At 40.2% G+C, this 22529-nt stretch overlaps 1 protein-coding gene across 3 annotated transcripts; it reads left to right on the top strand.

Annotated features, from left to right (window-relative positions):
• Positions 1-10: 10 nt before the first annotated feature.
• On the top strand, positions 11-22252 carry EXOSC7 (exosome component 7). 3 transcript variants are annotated; one of them, XM_075418837.1, is made up of 8 exons: positions 11-816; positions 1971-2072; positions 2767-2839; positions 8475-8640; positions 13099-13169; positions 17817-17940; positions 18902-19057; positions 22117-22252. In XM_075418837.1, exons 2-8 carry the CDS (start codon positions 2012-2014, stop codon positions 22219-22221), a joined length of 756 nt encoding a protein of 251 aa, XP_075274952.1. In that variant the 5' UTR covers positions 11-816; positions 1971-2011; the 3' UTR covers positions 22222-22252. The 3 variants fall into 3 exon arrangements, with proteins under 3 accessions (XP_075274952.1, XP_075274950.1, XP_075274951.1); XM_075418835.1 differs by lacking the exon at positions 11-816 and adding an exon at positions 1001-1109 and having other exon boundaries at positions 2745-2839; XM_075418836.1 differs by lacking the exon at positions 11-816 and adding an exon at positions 1019-1109.
• Positions 22253-22529: the final 277 nt, after the last annotated feature.

Here is a 22529-nt window from a genome sequence, read left to right on the forward strand (position 1 = left end):
GAGCGCGTTTGGGCGGGGGAAGTGCGGGTTTTGTGAGGAAAAAATAACCCTTTTTTTTTGTTTTTCTTTCCGTTTTTAAGGCGGGGAAGCGATGGGCTGAACCCTCGGCAAGCTCGGAAGGCGTTGGGCCGCGGGTACCCCACATCCCGGGGGGAGCGAGCGAGCGAGCGGCGGCGGGGTGCGCCCGGCGCTCCCCTCCCGGTGCCGGCTGCCTCGCCGGGCGCTGGCGGTGCGGGTGGTTCCCTCGGGCTGGCTCTGTCTCAGTCACCCATTTACCCTCATGGCGTTGGAGGAAAAGATGCTACTTTGCTAGTTTGTTGTTTTTTTTTTTTTTTAGAGAAAAAAAACACAACTGGCATCGTTTTTGTGCGATAACCTCCGCTGTCATGTTGGAAGAGGGAATCCGAATGCACCAGGGATACCTTCTCCCGACCCCGAGGGGAAAATGAGCCAGACCCGGGCTTGCGCAGCCTTCGGAGGAGCGCTGCCTGCGTATAAACGCGGCTTGCTGCCCGAGCCTCTGCGCCGTGCGAGGGTTCGCCTCCCCCTAGGCAGACTCCAGGCTGGGGTGGCAGAAGGGGGCGGGAAAACGAAGGAAAAAAAAGAAAAGAAAAATTGCTCTTCGCGACCGGAGCGGCGAGCTGCTGTGGGCTAAGGCGTGAGAGAGCCGGAACGCCATCTCACCGCCAGCGCCACCTCGCTGAGGGGACGTTTACGGGGACGCGGGGCACTCAGTGGGCGCCTCCTCCCCGTGACAGCTCTGCCCGGGGAGCTCGGCGGCTCGCTCCCCACCCGAAGGAGGAGACCCCCGGGCCGGTGAGCGTCCGCCACGCCGTGACCGTCAGGCCGTTTTCCTGCCTCGGGGGCGCGGCACTGCGCAGGCGCGGGGCCCCGCGCACCCCCCCCCCCCCCCCCCCCCCCCCCGCGCACTCCCCCCCTCCCCCGCCGGGCCCGCCCGCCCCTCCGCGCCGGGCCCGCCCCTCCGCGCCGGGCCCGCCCCCTCTCCGTGGCGCCGGAAGCGAAAGAGTGGGGCGCGCGCGGCGGCGGGAGGCATGGCGTCCGTGGTGTTGAGCGAGGGGGAGAAGCTCTACATCATGCACGGCGTCCAGGTAGCGGCGGCGGCGGCGGCGGCGGGCGCCTTGCGGGTGGTCCCGCTGGTGGTCCCGCTGGTCCGGGGCGACGTGGAGGCGGCCGCCTCCGCCCCGGGGAGCGGGAGGTCGTTTCGGCCCGGCCCTGCCTGTGGCCGGCGGTAGCGTTGCCCTGTGAGGCACGGGGCAGGGCCCTTCCCCGCTCCTCCGAGCTTGCTCCCTGTGAGAACCGCAAGTTTTCGCCGCTGCTTAGCGTTCTGTTCTGTCCTGTCCTTAAGCGGAGGAACGGCGAGTGGACCACGGAGCAAGAGCGGAGGACAAGTGGGGAGAAATGCTAAAGATAAAAGCACTGTGCTTTCTGCAAAGCACAGAAACTGTATTGTACTGCAAAGAAAAATACTTTTATGAGGATGAGCGGTGTGGTATCGAAGTATCTGTTTCTGAAATACAAACAGGTGAAAGCATTTGGAAGGCTGGTGGGTTATTTTCATCTGCTGGGTCCTAGTTACGTATATAAAAGCACAGAACTTGAGTGTCCCAAGAAAGGCCCATCGTGCATGAGACAAAGTACTTTTTCAAGCCAAGACCTTTACAGTTTTGCAGTCTGAAGCTTTCTTTTGGAGTTGGAGGGACTTTGTGCAGGAGTTCACGTTTGTCTGCAGAGAGCTTGTAAGCTCCAGATAAATGAGAGGTAAATAGAAAAGTACAGTTGCTTCTGCTGTACTCTTAAGTGAAAGTTAGTAATGAAACTATGAGCTGTTACTTGTATATGCTTTTTACTACTGTGTTTGGCATAGGAGAAGGAAACTTTAAGATCACAGTTTTGTTTTTTAACTTCATTAATGATTCCCTTAAGCACAATATATTGATTGTCACACTTAGGAGGACCTTCGTGTAGATGGTCGTGGCTGTGAAGACTACAGATGTGCAGAAGTAGAAACAGATATTGTATCAAACACAAGTGGATCTGCAAGAGTAAAGCTGGTAGGTAAATTTCTTAGGATTGTGTACCTTGCTGATGAAATTTCTGGTTGATGTGACTAGCTTTAACATAAGCCGAGACTGTTCGTAGGTCGGTTTGTGTGTGTGTGTATAGCACTAACTGAAACCAGGGGTTAAGGAAATAATGACAGCATACGTAACTCATTCAGGCTTGCCTAACCTGCTTGAGCTAGATTTACTGTGAACTACCTGGACAGCCATCAGGCTGAACTATTTAATCTTGAAAACTGAAATCGCTGTTGTGTCTAATCCCTGGAAAAAATAATTGTATTCCTTAAGAGTGAAGCAGAACTACTTCTGGCATGTTTCAGCTGTAAAAAAAAGATAAATACACTGTGCGATATTATAAGAATTCTGCAGAAATAGGTGTTTCCAGAACCAAAATCATAGAAGTAGTCATGGATGTTGAGAGTGTCTTTTTAACCTACAGAAAGTTAATATGTATGGTAATAATTTGAAGAATCTTCTTAGGCTAACGTTGTCCTTTTAAAGCCTTTCATTTTAAAAAAAAAATATTATGTGAAGTTCACTCTGATAGAATGATCAGTGCAGATAGCTGAAAGGTAGAAATGTCAGCTTACTGTAGGTATTTAAATTAAACAAGTAGTTCTGTGACTATAATTCCAGTTGTGCAATATGTTTTTATTTTAACAGGGATACACTGATATCTTGGTAGGTGTAAAAGCTGAAATGGGGACACCGAAGTTAGAGAAACCTGACGAAGGTTACCTGGAATTCTTCGTTGACTGGTTAGTATACTAGAAGAGAAGGATATAGATCTAATATTTGGAATAAATGGCTGATCAGATCTTACCATTCTTCTCAAATTTAAACCTTCATTCCACTAACTTCCTGTAAGGGTCTGAGTAATAGAAACAAGTTATTTTGCTGTTTCAGTAGTGGTGAATGTTCAGAAACTTTCTGCTGGTTCTGCAGACCCAAAACAAGCAAAACAGTAGGAGTTAAAGAATGGAAACAGGTTAAATGAAACAATCACAAATCACATCTTCCAGCATCACCGCAGCTGGAAGAGCATAATGGTTCAGTTACACATGTGTTTAACATGACTTTGTGACTACAATGTCAGTTATCTTTTTTTGCGATAGTAGAACAGAGAAAATATCTTTCAAAAATTAAGTATTCCGGAAGAATTGACTGATACAGACTGTACTTTAACTGTACTTAACGTTTTGCTTGCTTTGTCTGTGAAAGCAGTGGAAAAAGTTTGAAGTGTCTTTTGTACAAATCTGTTTAAAAAAAAAAAAAAGATTCTTACTGTAAACTTCAGATGCAAAAGTTAATTAGAAAATCTAGTTATATTTATCGGTGAATCGGTATTTCACTAACTACAATAGTATTTCTTTTTAATCATATTCCTGGCTTTGTGCTACAAATGGACTATTGTTTAGCCTTACAGTCTTCATAGTGCTTGAATTATGAAGGAAGCTAGAAGAAAACTGAGAGCTCTTGTTTTCGGGTTGCTCTGAGATAGCAGAGTGACATCTCAAGTGTATGAAACTACAGTATCAATGTCTTGCAGACTTCCTAGAAACATTCTTTATGAAATACTGTGTTTTGGGAACATCTCATAAAAGCCTTGGCACTGGCAAGTTAGCTGTTTTGCATGTGACCTTTCTTTTTGTTTTTATTAAAAACAAAAAATGTTGCTACTCTGACATTAAACCAATATACCGTTAGTAAAGCTAAGGTATGAGAGCTACTAAGTAAGTGTAGATCTGATAATCTCTGACCTAACTGGCTGTGTCTGCCTTAACATTTGTATCTCTCTCACATTACGCAGCCTTATCTAACACTGCCTCTATACATCACAATGTACTAGGCAACTGTGGAAACATAAGGTTTGTAGAGGGAGGGACTCGCCTATGAATTAATGGTTTGTCCATGATTGCTGTTCAAAAAATATCAAACACAAATATGATCTTCTCAGATGTGGTCCTGCCATTAGAGGGGATCTGAGCTTGAACGCTTTATAACACTCATGTATGAAATATCCTAAATAGTACCCGCTTTGTTCTGGTGGTTTCTGTATGAAACTGACAGCAGGGACATTTCCTTACTGAAACAAGTGGTCTGTGGGCATGTTGCAATTCTGTGACACTTCTTTCATATGTAAATAAATGTTAGAAAAACTTCAACTCATTAGATTAATGTTAGGTTGTATTTTCTAACTGTTAATCTCTACTTCATAGGAAGATGGGAGGGAGATGTGCAGCAGTATTGTGCAAGGTGGATCTTGTCAGTTCTAGGAATAGGTAATCCTTACTTTCTGTGACAACACAGACCAAAAGCCGAAATTTTAGAGCAGGGTAGTCACTTCTTGCGTGCTTGTGCCGCCAGGGAAAGGTGACCTCTAGCCTTCAGAAAGATCCAAAAGACAAAAATGAAGCGGAGGCAGCCTGTTCTCTGTGAAGGGAAATGAGATGCTGTCAGTACCCTGATGCTTTTCCAGGCTGCCACTGGGTGGTAGTAACTGAGCGTAGTTTCATACACTGCTGCTCCTGGTGAAGTTCCTGTGTGTCCTACTTGGCTTTTATATCGTTTAAACTAGTAATAAAAACTCAGACTGCAGTGTTTGCTATCTTAAAATACGTATTTCCTGAAACTTTCATGGTTTCTTGTACTGCTGAAAATAATCACTTGCTGGAACATGTATATAATTCTCTGCCCCAGAATTCCATTTCTTTTCATTCTGCTCTGAGTCCTTAACCTAAAATTTGAGAAGCGTATTGAGTGCCATTTTGAGACAGACTTTAATGCAAGTCTCTAGAAGAGATGATTTTTGGGGCACTGTTTTGTGATACTAGAAACTAATTATTGTAGAACAAGTCCATGTCCTACGTTATGTCATTACTGCCCATCAGCACTGGAGAAGAGAGTCATCCTGGCCATTGATGTTGAAAGACTTCTGTGTCTGCTTTTCTTGTGTTTTGAGTTTTGGGGCTGTTCTAATAGTGACTTGTAAGTGGTTGTGTTTTCTTTCTTTCTTTTTGACTGAAGCAAAGATTTATCTATTTCAAAGTGTAAGAAATAACAACAATAAAAGAAGCAGACATCTGAATTCCTTGAATGTATTAGATTTTGTTTGTGGAATTAGGGAAGCAAGGAATGTATTTGTCCAAGTCTGGCCATCTGTTCCTCCACTTTGAAGGCCAGGCGTGCTTTTGTTCCAGCTGGGAGAGTGGGCCTGTTTGTCATGCCTGCATGGGAGTCTGGATCAGATAGGATCTTAAATATTATAGATGGAAAGTGGTTCTCCAAATTGTAAGAGATGGCAATATTGCAGAACAGCCACATCAGCATGCTCTTAGGTGATCCTCAGATATTGTTCCAGTGTGTTTTGTGGGGAAAATGTTAACTTAAAACAAATTCCAGTGCAGTCACTGAAGGTATCACAAATGGTGGCTGCAGAAAAGGAACCTTTCCTCCCCCTCTCTCCCCTGCCACAAACCCGTTATCACGGCAGCTGTTCTTTGCAGAGGCAAGAGGCAAATTAACGAGTTTTGGAAGAATGAAATGTCATCACATTTTTTTAGGGTACTTCTTCCATTAAAGATATATTGTCTGTACTGGATGGGATTGAGCTCAGTTTTTCAGAGAGAAACACCATCTGATGCTTGAGTAAAACTGTTTCGGACTCTATAAGCAGATGTTCTTTTGGTTTGGAAGTGTGGTGACAGTGTCTGACCAGGCAGAGACCTGAATCAGTAAAGCCGTGTTGGTAGATTTACCAGTTTGACTAGGCTAAATCCAAACCCTTGTTAGCCTAATTCTTTGTAGGGTCATGAGGTTGGCTATCATCATAATCATATTAACACAGTCAGCATCTGAACTTGAGTTCGGGTCTATGTATTTTGGGGACTGCCTTGGCAATCCAGATGTGTCATAAGCGTGATGTGTTCTGGCTGCTTTCTGTTAAGAGGGGAATATTAGTGAGGTGGTTAGTTTACTGCTGATTGTAAAGCAGCAAATCTGCCTCGTCATTTTAAATGATTGTGTGTTTCTTTTGGTGCAAAAATAGAAATCTGGTGTTGGTTGCTTGAAGTAAACACAGCTTTAAGTGAAAAATATCCTCTGGGTGATGAGGCCCTTGTATACCAGGAAAATTGCTGTAAGCTTTTGTTTAATTAACTCTTTTATCTCTGTTATAATTACTTACATTGTAGATTATAGTATATTAACGGCCTAAGCAACGGATGGGAAGTACTTTAACTACTGTGAGAGAAAGATTTTGACTGGTAACAGCAAAGGTTTTGGAATTCAATAGAGATGTGTGGTAGAAGCATTGTTACGCTTTAGGAGGAGTCTTGATTGTTACGCAGTATGACACTGAAATGGTTTTGAAAGTCTTTGAAATTACGTTCTGTTTGGGAGTAGAAATTATGAGCTCCACCTGGCCACTACTAAGTTCTTTCTGTGCTCGACAAAACAAGATTTTTGGCATTTTCTCTTACTGGAGTGCAAGACAACCCCATTTCAAATTTTACCCAGTGTAAATTACTGCAATAGTCTGTGGGCATTAGGTGGCAGTATTTACTATGTAGTTATTATAATAGTACCCTGTTAACTTTGCTTCTTCATTTCACTTTGATTGCAGGGAACTGAAGTGTTAAAATAATAATGGAATTAAGATGCAGTGAAACTTGGTATTCCAATTGAGTCTTATGTTTTTCCTACTTACTGTCAAAGTGTCCATTTATAATTAAAAAATACAACATTTGGTAAAACTTTGTGTTTGGAAATAATAATGAGGTATAGATTGAGGTTTGTATAATTTTCAAGTTGTCATAGGAATCGTAATGCTTGCATAACCATACTTTAAACAGAATGGTTTAAACAGAATGATCTAGTTGCACTGCTTATTCATGTGGCAAATGTAGTCTGGAAGCATAGGTCAGTGCTTGATTGGCAGTAATTTATTTTTTTTTTAAGCATATGTAGTGCTGTCTGTTTATAGAAGCAGCAAGTAACTTCTATAAAATCCAGTAGCTCTTCCTGGCATTCTGAGTTTTCATCAGTTCTGCAAACGAACAGGTTGGGAGAATTACTGTGAGGTAATTCTTATAGGTAAGAATAACAATTACATGTAAGCTTATAGGCTCTGCAGTCTTGTTGAGTACAGCTCACTTGATGATTTAAGTCATACCTAGATAATGTGGATCTTTAGTTGTTGGGTTTTTTTAAAGGTGAAGGGATTATATGCCAAGCCTTTGTTTTCTGCTGTATGTTTGTATTCTGCCCTGTGCCTGTTGGAAGAGCTATGAGTTTCTATCATCATATAAATGCAAAACATACATGAGAAATTGGCACTGGGAGATGCCCAGCCAGGAGAATACAAGGCTTTGCTATTACAGATTTTGAACATATCAAAACTATATCTGTGGAACCACCTCCTTGCCTGTGTTCTGTAACAAGAAATTAAGCTGGGGGAGGTCTGACTGGTTCATTTGAAAACAAGATCTGCAGTATGTGCCACAGGGTCCACTTTTTGAGAATGCTCTTGCACTCTTTATAAACCAGAGGTTGGATTTCAGAATATTCCTTTGTTATTTTGCTGTATATGTATCTTTGGACATTTCTATTTCGTCGTGACCTGGAGTTGGGGGAGGGGTGTGTTTGTAGGCCTGTTTTCTGTTATTGTTAGAATTTTGTTCTTAGATGTGTACAAGGCCCTAGCACCCAAGGACTTTCTTGCATGACTGCTCATAAACAAAGGTTGTTATATTGGAATCGGGAAAGTGAAGACCCACACACTTTTGTCAGATCCCTTCTGGAAAACTGTTTCTTAGTTGCTGCTCTCCATAAGCTGCAGTTGCTGAAAATAATGAGCTGTTGTCTGTAAATGGATTTACAGCAGAAAGTACAGTCAGTAAAAAAACTATCGCTTAAGGTCAGGCAGTCATGTCACTAAAAAAAAATTGCATATTCTACTTGTCATATTGTCACATCTTTCTCTTAGCCACTCATCTTATTAATTTAACATTCAGATATAATAGGCTGTCTTGTTAGCTGTTCTGAACTTAGTACAGATTTCTCTCACTTTTTTACTTTTGAAAGGATTGAGGTGATAGAAGACGAGGGTGCTTAAAAAATAATCCCTGAGAGAATTCACCAACTTTACCATCTTCAGTTCCCAAGTTACAGTATTAGTAGAATTTAATTAGTGTCAGGGTTTGTAGCGAAATGTAGGCATATTATCTGCACCAAGACATTTTCATATGCAAAATGGAAATAATTTCTTTACAGGTATGGTGCTTATTCTTGTACAAGTAGATCCTTACATATTTCTAATTCTCTATATTTAAGAATGTTCTTTGGGTGTCAACCACTTCAGAAGTGAAAGTATTTTTTTCTTTCTTTATCTAGTTCTGCAAATGCTACTCCTGAATTTGAAGGCCGGGGAGGAGAAGAACTTGGCACAGATATAGCAAATACACTCTACAGAGTATTTAGCAGCGAAAGCAGTGTAGACTTGAAATCACTCTGTATTAATCCTAGAGAGCACTGCTGGGTTCTCTATGTTGATGTGCTGGTAAGTAAGATAATGAAAATTAAGATTCAAGGAGGTTTTTCAAGGTGCTGACTGACTTAGCATAACCACGTGTATTTTCATATAAAAAAGGCTTTTCATAATGTGATAAAATGCTTCACAGCATGGATGGCCATTTTCTTGTGAATCTACCTATAATAGTTAATCACTACTTCCAGCTTGCTCTTTTTGTAATCTTCTTGAGGATGGTGCTCCACTGCAGAGCTAATAAAACACTGAATACTCCAAATCTGTCTTGGATAAAAATCAGTGATCTTATACTGACAAGGAAATTGCCACTGAAGAAGGCTAAACTGTTTTCCATACTAGATATAACAGCAAATGTATCATTCTAATGAATGTTAAGTTAGCATGGGTGCATGTTAGCTCTAACACAACTATCCATCCTGTCTACCTCTTTGCACTATTATCAGTACTAATTCAATACAGTAAATAGAAACTTTTCAAGCAGAAGTTACATTTGGCTGAGGCACTTTTTGATGACAGTTTATCTACAGGTACTGAATGTAGAAGAGAAACTGAATATTTGTTCCTGTTAAAAAATGGAAACTTAATTTTATTCATATAAATCTTCTGCGTGCAGCAGTTAAATTTCCAAACTATGCTGTGTTTAAAGCACTCTGTCATGGGAATTTAGTAGAAGTCTGCAAGTCAGACTCTCCTGAGCATTGGTTCCCATTCTTACTGGTCCAAAGTTGAGTTTCTATTTGTCAGACTTGTAACTGAAAATACATTGAGGGATCTTACTCACAGGAATCCATTAATGTCTATGAAATGATTTACAAAATGTGAAGCTGTGTTGCCAGAAAAATTAAATACAGGGTTTTGTTAAACAAAACAGGAACATTTAGACAAAGACCTAAATAAATGTGAAAATCAGTCCATTAGGTGCTTAAAAAGCCTAATATTATAGTATTAGCCTAATTATAGTAGATATGGTACACACCGTGACTTAGTCCACATACAGAATGATCAAATATGTACCACTGCCGAGTACTTTAACAGTCCTAGTCACCGGCTTATTGGAGCTTGGCATAGTTTAATAGAGAATGAAGTGGTAGTTCTGAGAAATCACACTGGGGCCTTCAGTTACTAGGCAATTACAAGCAGAGGTACAGAATATTAAACGCTGTGCTTATTTATTTAAGCAATGTACTGCTTAACATTGCATAAACACTGCATAAACAGAGACTTATAAATCTGTCTGCTTCAGAAGTAGTTCTGTGTAGCTTTGTATGAGGTATAACTGGTCATTACTTAATTCTTCCTGGACAAATTTGTTGATTGTCCACAACTACAGAAAAAAGCAGCCTTGGTATTTTTATGGTACTAGTTGTATCAGAATTCTGAACATCAGGACCTCTGTTATGGTGAGTTTTACATTTAGCTTTGTTTGGAAAAGAATCTGTTGTAGGTTTATAATTAGGACTCTAAACTTGATGAATCTTTTTAATGCCATATTTTTCAGGGATTTAGTGTGTGAGCCGCTGAGGAGGTGCTGATACAGTTAGAACAAGATACTGTTAACATTAGTCTCTTATTCTGCTTTCCCCCCTCCCCCTGCCTCCCTTTTCTTTTCCGCCTCAGACCTCTGTATTTTCACATTTTTGAGGTATTTGTACTATTTCATCTTCTAAATAGAAGACACGTATATCACATGTGATAGTTTATACTTGATGTCGGTGCTTGATATCTACAGATTTTCCTGAAGCTGCTCTTGCTGAATCATTCCTATAGAGTTCTGTTTTAATAGTACATGGTGGAAGTATGACACTTGTGCTAATAAAAAGTACAAGTCATATTATTCATCATTTGAGAGAGGCAGATTCTAAATATAATAACAATCTTCCTGAGAGTCCTTTGGATAATATTTTCCTTCAGAATTCCTGGAAATTGTTCACATTGGTGTTTGTGTTGCATAGTTAAGCTGGATGGAAAATAAGCCTTAAATCTGTTGTAAACCTGGAAATACTGGTACCTTGTGGCCAGGTGGGAAGGTACTTGTTTTCAGGTCTCGCATTCTGAAAGACAAAAACCCAGACAGAATGTCACGAACATGGAGATACTCCATTGCTATGTGATTTAGCCATATGTGCTTTGATCAAAGCATTTATATTCAGCTCCTGTGTGTAAACAAAATTTGAGATATGCAGCCTCAGGAGAGAAAATAGTATATTTTGTATAGTCGTGGAGCTTCTCGATGGAAAACATCTCTCAAATATTTTCTAGTGGTCAGTGTACTTGGAAGGTGCTATAATTGTGTACAGTTAGACTGGAAAGAAAACAACTTCAACTATACGCGTCACAAAGATGCAGACATATGGACACATATAGAGATGTGTCAAAGGTCAAGAATATATACCCTGACCTTTCAAAATACATGCAGTCTTTCTCAAGAAAAGAAGGCATTCCACTTCCAGAGAGTAACTTGTGAATGTGGAGATACACAGTACTGTAAAACTTAAGCCTGTTCTCCCTCTCTCTGTGTTTCCCTCAATTTCTTTCCCCTTTTAAGTCATTCATGTCAAAAAATAAGCTTTTAGGCATCTTGAGAGTGTTTATGATACATGTATAGCCTTCTCCACATAATTTGCCCAAGCAGCCTGCCGTGCTGAGCAAGAGTCAGTGTGCAGTCTCATTTCATTCCCTACGCAATCACAGTACATTGGAGGGGGTCGTTAGGTTCTGCTGAAATATTAGCAATTGACTTCTGAGCGTACATCGGAGGATTTCCTCATCTTTTTTATTCCCCCTCCGATTTGGAAATAAAATGTTAGAAATCTGTCCGTTTGGAGGAAAAATTTCTTTGAACAAGGCAAGGTCTATAATGTTTTTCTATTTTCCCCACCCCCAATAACTCTTTCATTTGCATAGCAGTAAATTAAAAGCAGTCCTTTCTACAGATTTCTTTGCCTTCCACAACTCACAGTTGTGCAGACTTTTTTAGTCCTTAAAAAAAAAATAATTAGTGAAAACAGGGGGATCTGAGTACAAGGTGTTTCAGAAGAGAGCATTCATTTCTTTTTGAAGGAACTGTTGTACTGTGCTTGACACAGGCTGTGTTCCTAGGCTGTAGGTGCCACTGTGATGCAGGTAAGGCTTTAGAATAGCAGCCTGAACATAAGCCTAGCAACAGTACAGGCACATCCCATTATATTGTGTTTTAGTAACAAAGATATTGTGAGGCTTATTGTGTTACCTAGTAAAATGCAATAATGTCTGAAAGTGGCAAGTTAACCTCTCTGTATCCAGCAGCTGTTTGCACAGAAATAATCTGATCACCTTTGTGATTAGTTTTCTATCCCAACATTTTGTCGTTCTTTTTACACAATTCAGTCTGTCTTCATAAAAACAGTCTTTCCAGAATACCTGATTTATGATTTGCTCCCAGTGCGAGAGTTTATCTCATTCTTAAATAGATTTTGAAGAACAATCATTGCAATCAGTGTTGCAAAAGTTGTTTTGCTCTCATCGTACAGCATAGATTGATGTAATGGAGAAGCATCCACATGTTCTTTCTGAAGTAGTTTCAAATGCTTGCTGGGTATGTGTGTGTATGTTCATAGAATAGTACTGGCAGCTGAGAGCAGAGTTTATCAGAGGACTAACACTAGACTATGGCCAAAAACATTTTTGAATTGTCTGTCAACCTATAGAAGATATTAGTGGTTGTTGGAGTTCTGCCTTTTTATCTAGTATGCAGTATCTGGTATTCTTCTGTTTGACTGTTCTTCTCCTGATCTTCATGGGAAGAAGCTAAACTAGACTCCTTCCACGCCCTTTGATTCAAATGACAGTGTTATCAACAAGTAGACTTTGACATCAGAATTTCCTTAGATCTTCTACAACTACAAGACAAACCTGCTGATGACTCATTTTCCATAAAGAACAGAGAATAAATCACGATGTGCCTTCATAACTATACCTTCTATAACTAGCTTTTCATACTGTGTTCTGGGTGACAATTTGCATTGCTTCTTTGAAAACAGTTCTGTCAGTTGGGTTTGTCCAGTTGATATCTAAAAAAGACTCCTTTTTGAAATAAAGTATAGAAAATAGATTGGCTTGATATAACACTAAAGAATGAATGTGGTGAGTTTATAAAAAGTATTCTGGTCGTATTCTAGTTCAGAGCCTTAACACAAGAAGAGTAAGAACTGTGGTGGTTTCAGCTTCTGTTACTAAATTTTATCATTAATTTTATTATGAAATGCATTAACTCTTCTATTTTCTATGTATAATACAGTTAGGTGAAATATTAATTTCCTATCTGTTGTTTCTTTTCATAGGTAGGCTTTAAAAGACAACTTTGTTTTTTTAAAAAACCTGTTCTCGTTCTTTATTTTGTGCCTTTTCAAGTAGGTTTACGTAAAATAAAGACCTGCTTTAAAGGCCCTAGCCTGATTTTCTTTTTAAAGAGATGCTTTTTTCCCTCCCCAGTTACTGGAGTGTGGTGGAAACCTCTTTGATGCAGTCTCTATCGCAGTGAAGGCAGCTCTCTTTAACACAAGGTAAAGCACAGATTTTATTTCATGTGAGTGGAAGTGGCGTGGGACGCGGAAGAGGAAGTACTCTCTGTGAGCGAAGTGTTTTTAGTGCTTAATTATTTAAACAAGAAATACCCAAGGCAACTTGGATTCAGATACAAGGCAGTCCATTTGCATGCAAGTAAAGTGAATTAGTGATTTTAATTCACTTTCTAATAATCAAGTGTCATATTGTGTTATATACACAGTCAGGCTCACAATATAACTTCTGTTCTGTAGCCAGATCCAGAAAAAATGGTCTTGACCATATGGTTTTCTTGCAGGTAATTGTAGACCTTTGTGTTGATGCCCTGTGGGCTTAAAATAAATATTTACTGATATGTGATGCACCTGAATAAGAACCTATCTGTCAGTGTGATTACTGATTTGTAACTAGCCTTGATTTCCCACTTTTGATGTTCTTTCTCATTAACTATTAGTCCAGAGTTCCTCTTAAAACTAAGAGGAAAAAATGGTGGTGAGAGATTTTGAGGAGAGGGAAATGGTGTGTCCTTAAAAGAACTTTGCCCCATGCATTTTAATTCAAAGAATGGAAGAACAGAATCCAGTAGAACAATGATGTAGGTGCCCCGTGTGTGTTTTAATGACAAAATTCAATTAATATTTTTTCTAATGTTTTTATCTTCTTTATCTATAGATGAAAGGGAATAAAGAGTTTTGTAGCACGCTTGAGCAAGAAACTAGTACATGGCTTTGCTAAAAAACCTGTGTAGCAAAAGTAGCTGAAGAGGTGCAAAAGTTAGACTCTTACAGGCATAAATGTTTTAAAAGTAGATGTCAGATTGTTCTTCAGCTGTAAATTAGTTATCTGCTAAAGTCACTGATACAGTTGTGGCTTACTCATCGGGGAATCAGTGCACAGTACTAGAGCTGAAATAGTGTATGCAAGAAGAGGAAAAATACGCTTTTGAAGACAGGCAGTATATCAGGTTATTAACACTTTAAAAGGGGATAAGGGGAGAATCCATCTGAGACTACAACTTGTATATATTGCTGAGAAATTTCCCATGATAATCAGGTTCTTAACAGTAACTTTTAACAGTAGCTTATTTTTGTAGCATTAAGAAATACTGTCAGAAACATAATAGCTCACAAAAGAGTTGACAGTACACTAAAGGGAAGAAATGATTGTGTCTGTGTGTGAGCTGTCAGGATGCAAAAGTCATATAGTTGAAACAGTTGCTCCTATGTGAGTTGCTTTGCGGATCCAAGGCGTGTACCTAATTTACAAGATAACTAGGTCTTTTTTTCTTATTTCAACCAGAATCCTAGTTCTGAATAAAGAAGGTTGATCATATAAAAAGTAATTAAAATAAATAAAAGAATCTGTTGCTTTGGGAACACTGGCAACATAGAGGGTGTAATTGTTTTAATGATTCTGCTTCATTTTCAATCTTCTGGAAACTGTATCCTTCATATAATCTTTAATCTGTGGGCAAGCATCCACAGTCTTGTGGAAGTCTGATATCAAATCGAAATGTGGTACAGTATGACATAATGCAGAGCCTGTTGATTTTTGACCTGTGAAAACCCGGTCTATTGATTCAATCAGGGAATGCGAGTACATCTAATCTCGTATGAGCTCAGAAAGTCAAGAGGTGAGATTCAAAGTGAAATGCTGTTGTCCTCATTCACTCTTGCTCTCCCTTTCACTTGGTACCTACTGAGTTTTCTTTGGATTGACACAAGGTTGTTGAGAGTAGCTGCCCGCTCTCTATAAAATATCATTGTCCAAGCAAGACGTCAGTTTGAAGATCACTTCGAATTAAGTGTTCTGAACTTTGCTTGACATGTGTGCCCCTCTTTGAGTCTTACTTGCCTTTCATAATCTGTTTACAACCAGGTTTTTGTTAGAAGTGTTTTCAGATCTTTGTCAGCCTTGACTGCAGCCTTGGAACCAAGGGCAGGGAGGTGCAGCTGCGTTTTTTTCTTTGAAGATACAAATTTTTACATATTCAGATAGGCATCTGAAAACCTTGACTTCATCCTTAAAATCGTACTCTAACCATTTTTAGAATAGCTACGGACACATTTTTCTTTAGGGCTAAGTAATCCAAAATCATAACTTAAGGAATTTTGCACAAGAATTATGGGATTTAAATCGTGTGTATGTCTGACCTGACTCATCATATTCCCTTCAGGCATGGAACAGTGACAAAATGATGTTTTAGGGGGAATGTTTACTCTTTGGAGTTTTGTATTGTTCATTCTATTCTGAAAACTGTATCAGGATCATGTGCAAAAGATAGCAGATACCAAACTTTATTCTTAACTCTATCTCCAAGGTGCTTAAGGCTGGATTTATCCATGATGGAAGTAGATTGCAAAATGTGCAAGTAGCTACTGTGTCAGGACTTAGCATTAAGCCTGATCCTGTGGAATGTGCCTACTGGCAACCGAGGCTGCAGAAACTAGGCAAGTTGCAAAAGCTACAGAGTTTATAATACAGTAGTCTTGCAGATTTTGTGGATTTTTTTTTTCTTGCTGGACGGCATGGTAGAGGCAGAACTGGTGCCTGCTTGCAAGGGTAGAATGGATTTTGCAGCTGTGAAACCTGGGTCTGCAACCCACAGAAAAGAGCATGGCTCGTTACATGACTAAGTCCTGCTCTATAGATTTGTGCCCCGATTAGTTGCAGGAATCGAAATAGAAAAATCAAAGTTGCAAAGTAAACATGTACAGCTAGTTCTTAAGATAAATCTTTGCAAGCTGGGAGAGGAAATCTGCAGTTTTCTGGAAATGCTTTGTACTACACTCTGCTTAGTTTTTGTGTGTATATACCTCCTTTTTGTGCAACTATGATGCTTGTGTCTGATCAGCTGTCTTTTTGCCTCTGCAGTAGTTCTAATTTGTACCTCTCTTACCTGTTCTTGGCCAAATCAGCTCATTGCGGGCATTTTTCAGGTATTAATTCTGGCAACTTTTTCTTGCAGACCAAAAATTGCCCTGGTTTTATAGCTATTTTGGGATGGAGTTAAAAATTGCTTAATCTCACAGATTTTCTTGAAAGCTTCCTTCTTTTTTAAACACTGCTCTGGCATATGCACTTCTTGTCTAGGCTGTTGTCCAATGTAGTCTATAGTCCTGTGTAGCTTCAGGGTTAGTCACCTTGTAACTCTACTCCATCATTTTTTAATGGAGTATTTTTAACTTGAAAATAGGGTTTCATGCATTTCCAATGAGTTGCAAAGGATTTTGAGCTTCACTTTGGGGGAAAAAGTACACGTTGCAGTTGTTTAGCTTACTGAGAGTTTATAGTTTTAGCTTGGCTCAGGCCAGTGTTCTTGTAGGAAATTTGTTCTCACAGAAGCAGGATTAGCTGTTGTGAAGTACTTGCCTTTAGGACTCTTAGCCACAAATAACTAAAATACTCTTCCAGGGAACAACAAAAATCACTTTGCATTGGTGAGGGAACCGTTCAATAAATCAGTCCCTATCTCCTCCTCTTTTAGAAGAGATGTGGTACAGAGTGCGTGAAAGAATGTAATCTCCAGAGTCTAGTTACAAAACACGCTACTGTAAAAGTACTAATATAAAAACAGATTGTGGTTACATTCCACATGGTTACTGAAGTTAGCTTTCTAGGGACATCTTGAAATGTTTTATATTTTCAAGTGGAAATGTGTAAAAGTGAGAGTAGTAAGGCTGAGCTGTGTGTGGGTTTTACTGGCCAGTGAAGCAAAGTCTCTCAGTCAGTACTCCATCCTAGTGAGCACCTGGATAGATCAGGGTAGATAAGACATTGAGGTTCTTGGCTTCATGAGACACCATCTTCTACTAAATTGTTTTAAGTGACTTTATTGTGCTTAGAAAGCTGCATTAAATCGTGCTGTAAAACTCCCATTAAATGACTATAGCAAATACGGTATATGTATCGCTGATATGGAGCCTGTCTGGCTCATTTGTGAGAGAGCTCGTCGCTCACAATTGAGAAGAAAGCATTTCTTGGGTTTTCTGCTTGGGTTTTTATCCCTGGTCATCGCTGTTGTATATCTGTCCTTAGAACAGTAGAATATTCTGGGTTCTGAAAGAATGAGAACATCTTACTATCTACCCGTCTTGCTAAATAGAAAGGTTTTTACTAATGTTATCTCTTTCCTTTACCCCGTCTCCTTAGTTAATGTCATTCTTTCCTGAGCAGCTTTACTACTTGTATTTGCTACTGATGTCACAGCTTTGCCAAGCAATGCAATTGCTGTAATTCTGACAAGTTTACTGTTGTCTGCAAGGTTGGGAACCACAGTATGGAAGGATTCAGTCTTGGCAATTTCTCTGCTCTGCTTCTGAGCAGGTGTACAAAGAATTGTTCAGGATTGAATTGTGCAAATTCCAAAAGACACCCTCCCTATATATTAGTGTAAAAAACAAAAGTTCAAATTCTAACAGTTTGAATGATGTAAATATGATAATGTTATCCTAAGTATCTTCCCACTTATGATGTTTTCTTCCTAGTCTTGGTGAGTGAGTTGTTAATACTTTGCTAACCTTCTGGATTTTTTTCTGAACGTTTAGCCTCATTTAGAGAAAAGGGCACTTCCTGGAGTTGAGCCTGTGTGACACCTGTGTTAATGATCCATTCTGGCAATGATTTTTCACATTTTGTTTCTACAGAATACCCAAAGTGCGTGTTCTGGAGGATGAAGAAGGCTCTAAAGAGATTGAGCTGTCTGATGACCCGTATGATTGTATTCGACTTAATGTGGATGATGTGCCCTGCATCGTCACACTAAGCAAAGTAAGCCTGACAAATTTCTGACCTTCGTAGAGACTGACATTAGAGACTTCAGTTTCTATTAACTTCACCTGCCGTTTATTTTTTCCGTAGAGATAAAACTTGTGTTAAAGAAATGGTCAGTGTCCACTGTGTATGTATTTGTTCATCCCTGGACTCCTAATTAAGAACTTTTATCGAATAAGGGGGTTTTTTTTCCACCTCTGACTCGCAGATTTCCACTTGATGCATTCTTAAAATGCATCTTCTTGCATGCGGAAGGGTTGTCTGTTGTTTTTCATCCGCTCCTCGTGCAACATCCAGAGCTGCAGATACTTCAGTATGTTAAAACAAATGGGTATTGTTGTGAGGCACAGAAGTTGTGCGGTCTGCCTGGAGTTACACGACAAGTATTTGTTGCTGGGGACAGAACTCTGTTTTCATGGGTGCAATGCTGTCCTTTCCTTTCAAACAGGTTTTTATTTTCCTTTTCCATCTATAGCCCACAACTAACACAGTTGATTTGCTGGATGCTGCGTTTTCCAATGCAGGAGTCAGTGATTTGTGTAGTTACCTGGAATCTTGTCTGACATATCTTTTAAGCAAGTTTCGTAAAGAGTAGGAAGGCCACCACTGAAGTGGGGGCTCACCTGAGTCTTGGGATGTGTAATTTTCACCTAGCAGGGAGGAAAGTCCATGCTTGGAGCTGGGAGGGGGGAGAAGGGGAATCTGGAGTTTCATACAGATAAAAGGATGGTCAGAGAGGACAACTGTGAAACAGTGAAATGCTTATCTCGCCTCTGTTATGTACGTACATGTAATTTTGGGGTCAGAGGATATTTAAGTTCTGTGCTGTCAAGTCTGTCACATGATATTAGGATGGGAGGCTGTAGATAGCCAACAGAGCTAGTACTTACAGTTAAACTTCTTAATAAAGAGCTTAGACAATTGCAGACTAATATGTTATTTTGTCGCTAACTTACAGATTGGATATAGGCATGTGGTGGATGCTACCCCTCAGGAAGAAGCATGTACTTTGGCCAGCCTTCTTATATCCGTGACAAGTAAAGGCACCCTCACTTCTATGAAGAAAGTGGGGAAAGGTAGCCTTGATCCTGAGAGTATTTTTGAAATGATGGAGGTAAGAAGTTTAGAGCAGTGACTGATGATACTGAATGATACTGGATGAACTGGATCTTGAGTATATGCAAAGCTGCAGTAAGGGCATTAAGAACAGAGATCCTGGTGCTTTTATTAGGTGCACAAGGGACTTGCTGGAGGTCACAGACAGTTCCTTTGGAACAGAATCCAGTATAAATGGAAGTTAGCTAAAACTTAGATGCCTGAAATGTATGGTGCTCACAGCTGTTTCAGTCGAGTACATCACAGCTGTAAGGCTGTAAAGCTTAAGTTGATAAACTTTGAGAGTATTTTCAGAAAACATGTTCCCTCTCTCGTTCTTTCACTTAAAGACTGAAAGAGCAAAACTTAAACACGGTAAAGTCCCTACAGAAGCAGAGATGGTACTTTGAATTGCTAGCGCATGGTATTCTGTTCTAACACAACTCATTTGTTGTGATAAACTTACTGTTCTCATTTTACTGGTATTTTTCTTTGCTCCTTTATTATGTTTCTGATCTGCCACTACTCCATGAAAATACTGGTATCTGTATGTTGTTCACATAAGAATTCCATTCTAAACCTTTCTTCAGGCTCTTCTTAAAACTGTCTTCCAGTATAAATTCTCATGCCTGGGTTTGGCCTTGAGCATGAAACAGAACTGAGTTTTGAACTTGGAGACGGAATGAAAATTAAATACTTCAAACTGGCTCTGTTTCTTAGAGATCCAGAACTAAGCCAAGTTTGAAAACAGTTGGTCTCAATTGGAAATTACATGCTGATTACATACGGCATTTCATTGTTTCATGATGTTGATCCAGAGTGCTAATCTTGGTGGTACTAGTGGGCTTTTTGTTTGCATCCAGAGAGGTTACTATCCCCCTTACCATCCGTGTAGATGTGCAGAAGGGGGTTATCTCTAATTTGGCATCCTAAAGAAACCAAACTTCCTATGGACATCTGATGTCTCTTCCTTGATTAATTTTGAGTCCAGTTCTAGCTAAATGTCATAGAAGGATTAAGGTTTTGGGTCTAGGGCTGTTACAAAGGATGGGTGCTTGAGTTAGATATCAGTTTGTGGTAGAAGCTGGACCACATGCAAATTATCTGCAGAAAGCTTTGATTGGAGCCTCTATTTTGATTACAGATTTTGCTCTGTGTTGAGCCCTAAATAGGAAATTAACTTCTGCAGTTCCATTGTATAGTCTGCCTCCAAAGGCTGTGCTTGGGATTATACAACGCTCATCTAAACACTAATCAGAGATGCATATGGAAGGTAACAGTGGGAAATCTTCATACCGTCCTGCTCTGCTCAAGAGCTTTAGTGAACTTGTCCCTACTTGTTGAGGCCAGGAGTTAAAAACTTTAGCTGATCACCCAGTGAGCTGTGCTGTCCGTCACTTACTTTGGAAGAAGTCCTCCCTCCTGGGTGGTGAGCAGCTCAAAGGAGTGAGGGGTAAAGCTAATGAGAAGAAACCAAGATGCTTTCTGGGATGTCAACGATTAACTGGTTGGACCTGGCTCAAATTCAGCAGCCTGATGAGGCCAAGAAAAACAAAAAGACCTGGGACTGTCCAGTAAAGGAGCTGCATAACTCATTTGACACCTCCATTCCCAGTGATTTGGCTGCAGGTCAAGAGAGTGTTCAGCTTTCCCTGCCTGGCAGAGAACAGCTGTTCCTAGGACATATCTCTTAGGAAGGCAGCTTCATTGGAAAGTTTTGGGAAGTTGCCAGCATTAGGCTTTTTTTATACTGAGTTTATGATCCGATTCATAAGAGAGGCAAGCAGGAATGAGATGGCAACACTGTTCTGTGTTGTGTCAATACCAAAGCTCTGCACAGTTCCTATTCGCTTTGACCTGGTGAGAAGGGTGTTGTCCTGCGTTTGAGGAGAAGAATGCACAAAGTGTATCACCGCTCAAGACTCCAGACTGCTGGTGTGATCTTTGTCCCAGTGCAGTGTTGTATTAGTTCTTGTGTGTGCCCACCTTTATTTAGCACGAGTCATACTGTCTAGGATTGACAGCTAAGCTCTATTTCTCTTGGTACTATGGACCATATTCTGTCACCTGGTTCTTCAGTTACAAATGTACCTTATTTTAAGGTTTGTGTGCCCACGGTTTTGGCAGTTGTCATCAACAGGTGAAAGAGAGCTTAGTGGTCAGGTGTATGGCAGGCGTAGGCTTCCTTGCATAGATCAGGAGCTAATAACTCAGTTTAATATAATCTGTCTTTGGCTCTTCAGGGACAGGTGGGCTCTCTTCATCTCTGTATGGGGTCAGTATTTCAGGTCATTTAGAGAAATCCTGGGAAAGCTCTAGTACGCACCACTACCTTAAGATCTTCTTTTCATCATTGCCCAATGTTTCCCTGTCCTGCAGCTTCCACAGTCCAGTTGTGCATGTCGAAAGAGTAGAGGCTGGTATCGGAGCTAATCCTGGTGATTTTCTGCTGCTGGAGTTTATTTCTTTAAAGAAAACCTTACGTTAACTCCTTTAAGGTCCGTGAACAGTACAGAATTGCACATCATGGTGAAGAATCTGCCCCGAGACTGATTAGGTGGTACAGCCAGTGCACGTTTTGGGGTTCTCTGGCCACATGACAGGGTGTTGAACTGGTCTAAATTCAGTCTGCTGATTGTGAGCGTGTTCAGAAGAGTTTACTGAACTTTGTATTAGTAGGCTGCTTTCCTGGTCAGGTATCTTTTTGTCCTCTGGCAATGAGCATATTCTTCATATTGTGTGTGGTGGCTAATTTGAATGTGTGCTTGTGCCTGATGGGAATTTAATTTGTATTCCTGGGTCATCCAGCGGTGCTCAGATCTGGTGTTAATGATCATGGCATGCTTCTCTGAATGGGAACACTGCCTTTATGTGTAGGTTTTTCCAAAACTTAATCAAATTAAAATGAAACTTTCACCACCATTATTTTTCTTAGTTAAAGGCATGTTTTTATTATACCAGCTGGTGTATATTAATCATTAAAGGGAAAATATTTGTCAAAAGGAAGTGTTCCGTGAGAGTTGTCTTCCAGTTAATAAGCATATGTCTCAGATTTGTTTTGCTTTCTTTGCATTGCAGACAGGAAAAAGAGTAGGCAAGGCGTTGCACGTAGCCCTTCAGAAGATTTTGGATGAAGAAGAGAGCTTGGGGACCTCACGGCAGAAAGTTGGATTTCTAGGATGAGTTTTTATTAAATGTTCAAAACTGTTTTTAATTTATTGTGCAATCTTGTCAGTTTGTATATAGAAAAAGGATATTTTTTGTTCCAGCACCTTTATCTTCCGGCTAAGAGGCTTTTGAAATGTTACTAAGCAGAAACAAAGCTACAGTTAAATGCAAATAGGCAAATTTGAGATGCTTTCCATATGGGTAACTGTCCACACCTAAGAAGCGCACCAACTGCGACTGGTGCAGTTGCCTGGGAAGTGCTTTTCTGTTTTCAGGAGTGACTGGTGTAGGTTCCACTTTAATCTGTTTGCGTGTGTTCCACT

The sequence above is a fragment of the Opisthocomus hoazin genome, chromosome 4 (assembly GCF_030867145.1).
Source record: "Opisthocomus hoazin isolate bOpiHoa1 chromosome 4, bOpiHoa1.hap1, whole genome shotgun sequence".
Classification (NCBI taxonomy): domain Eukaryota; kingdom Metazoa; phylum Chordata; class Aves; order Opisthocomiformes; family Opisthocomidae; genus Opisthocomus; species Opisthocomus hoazin.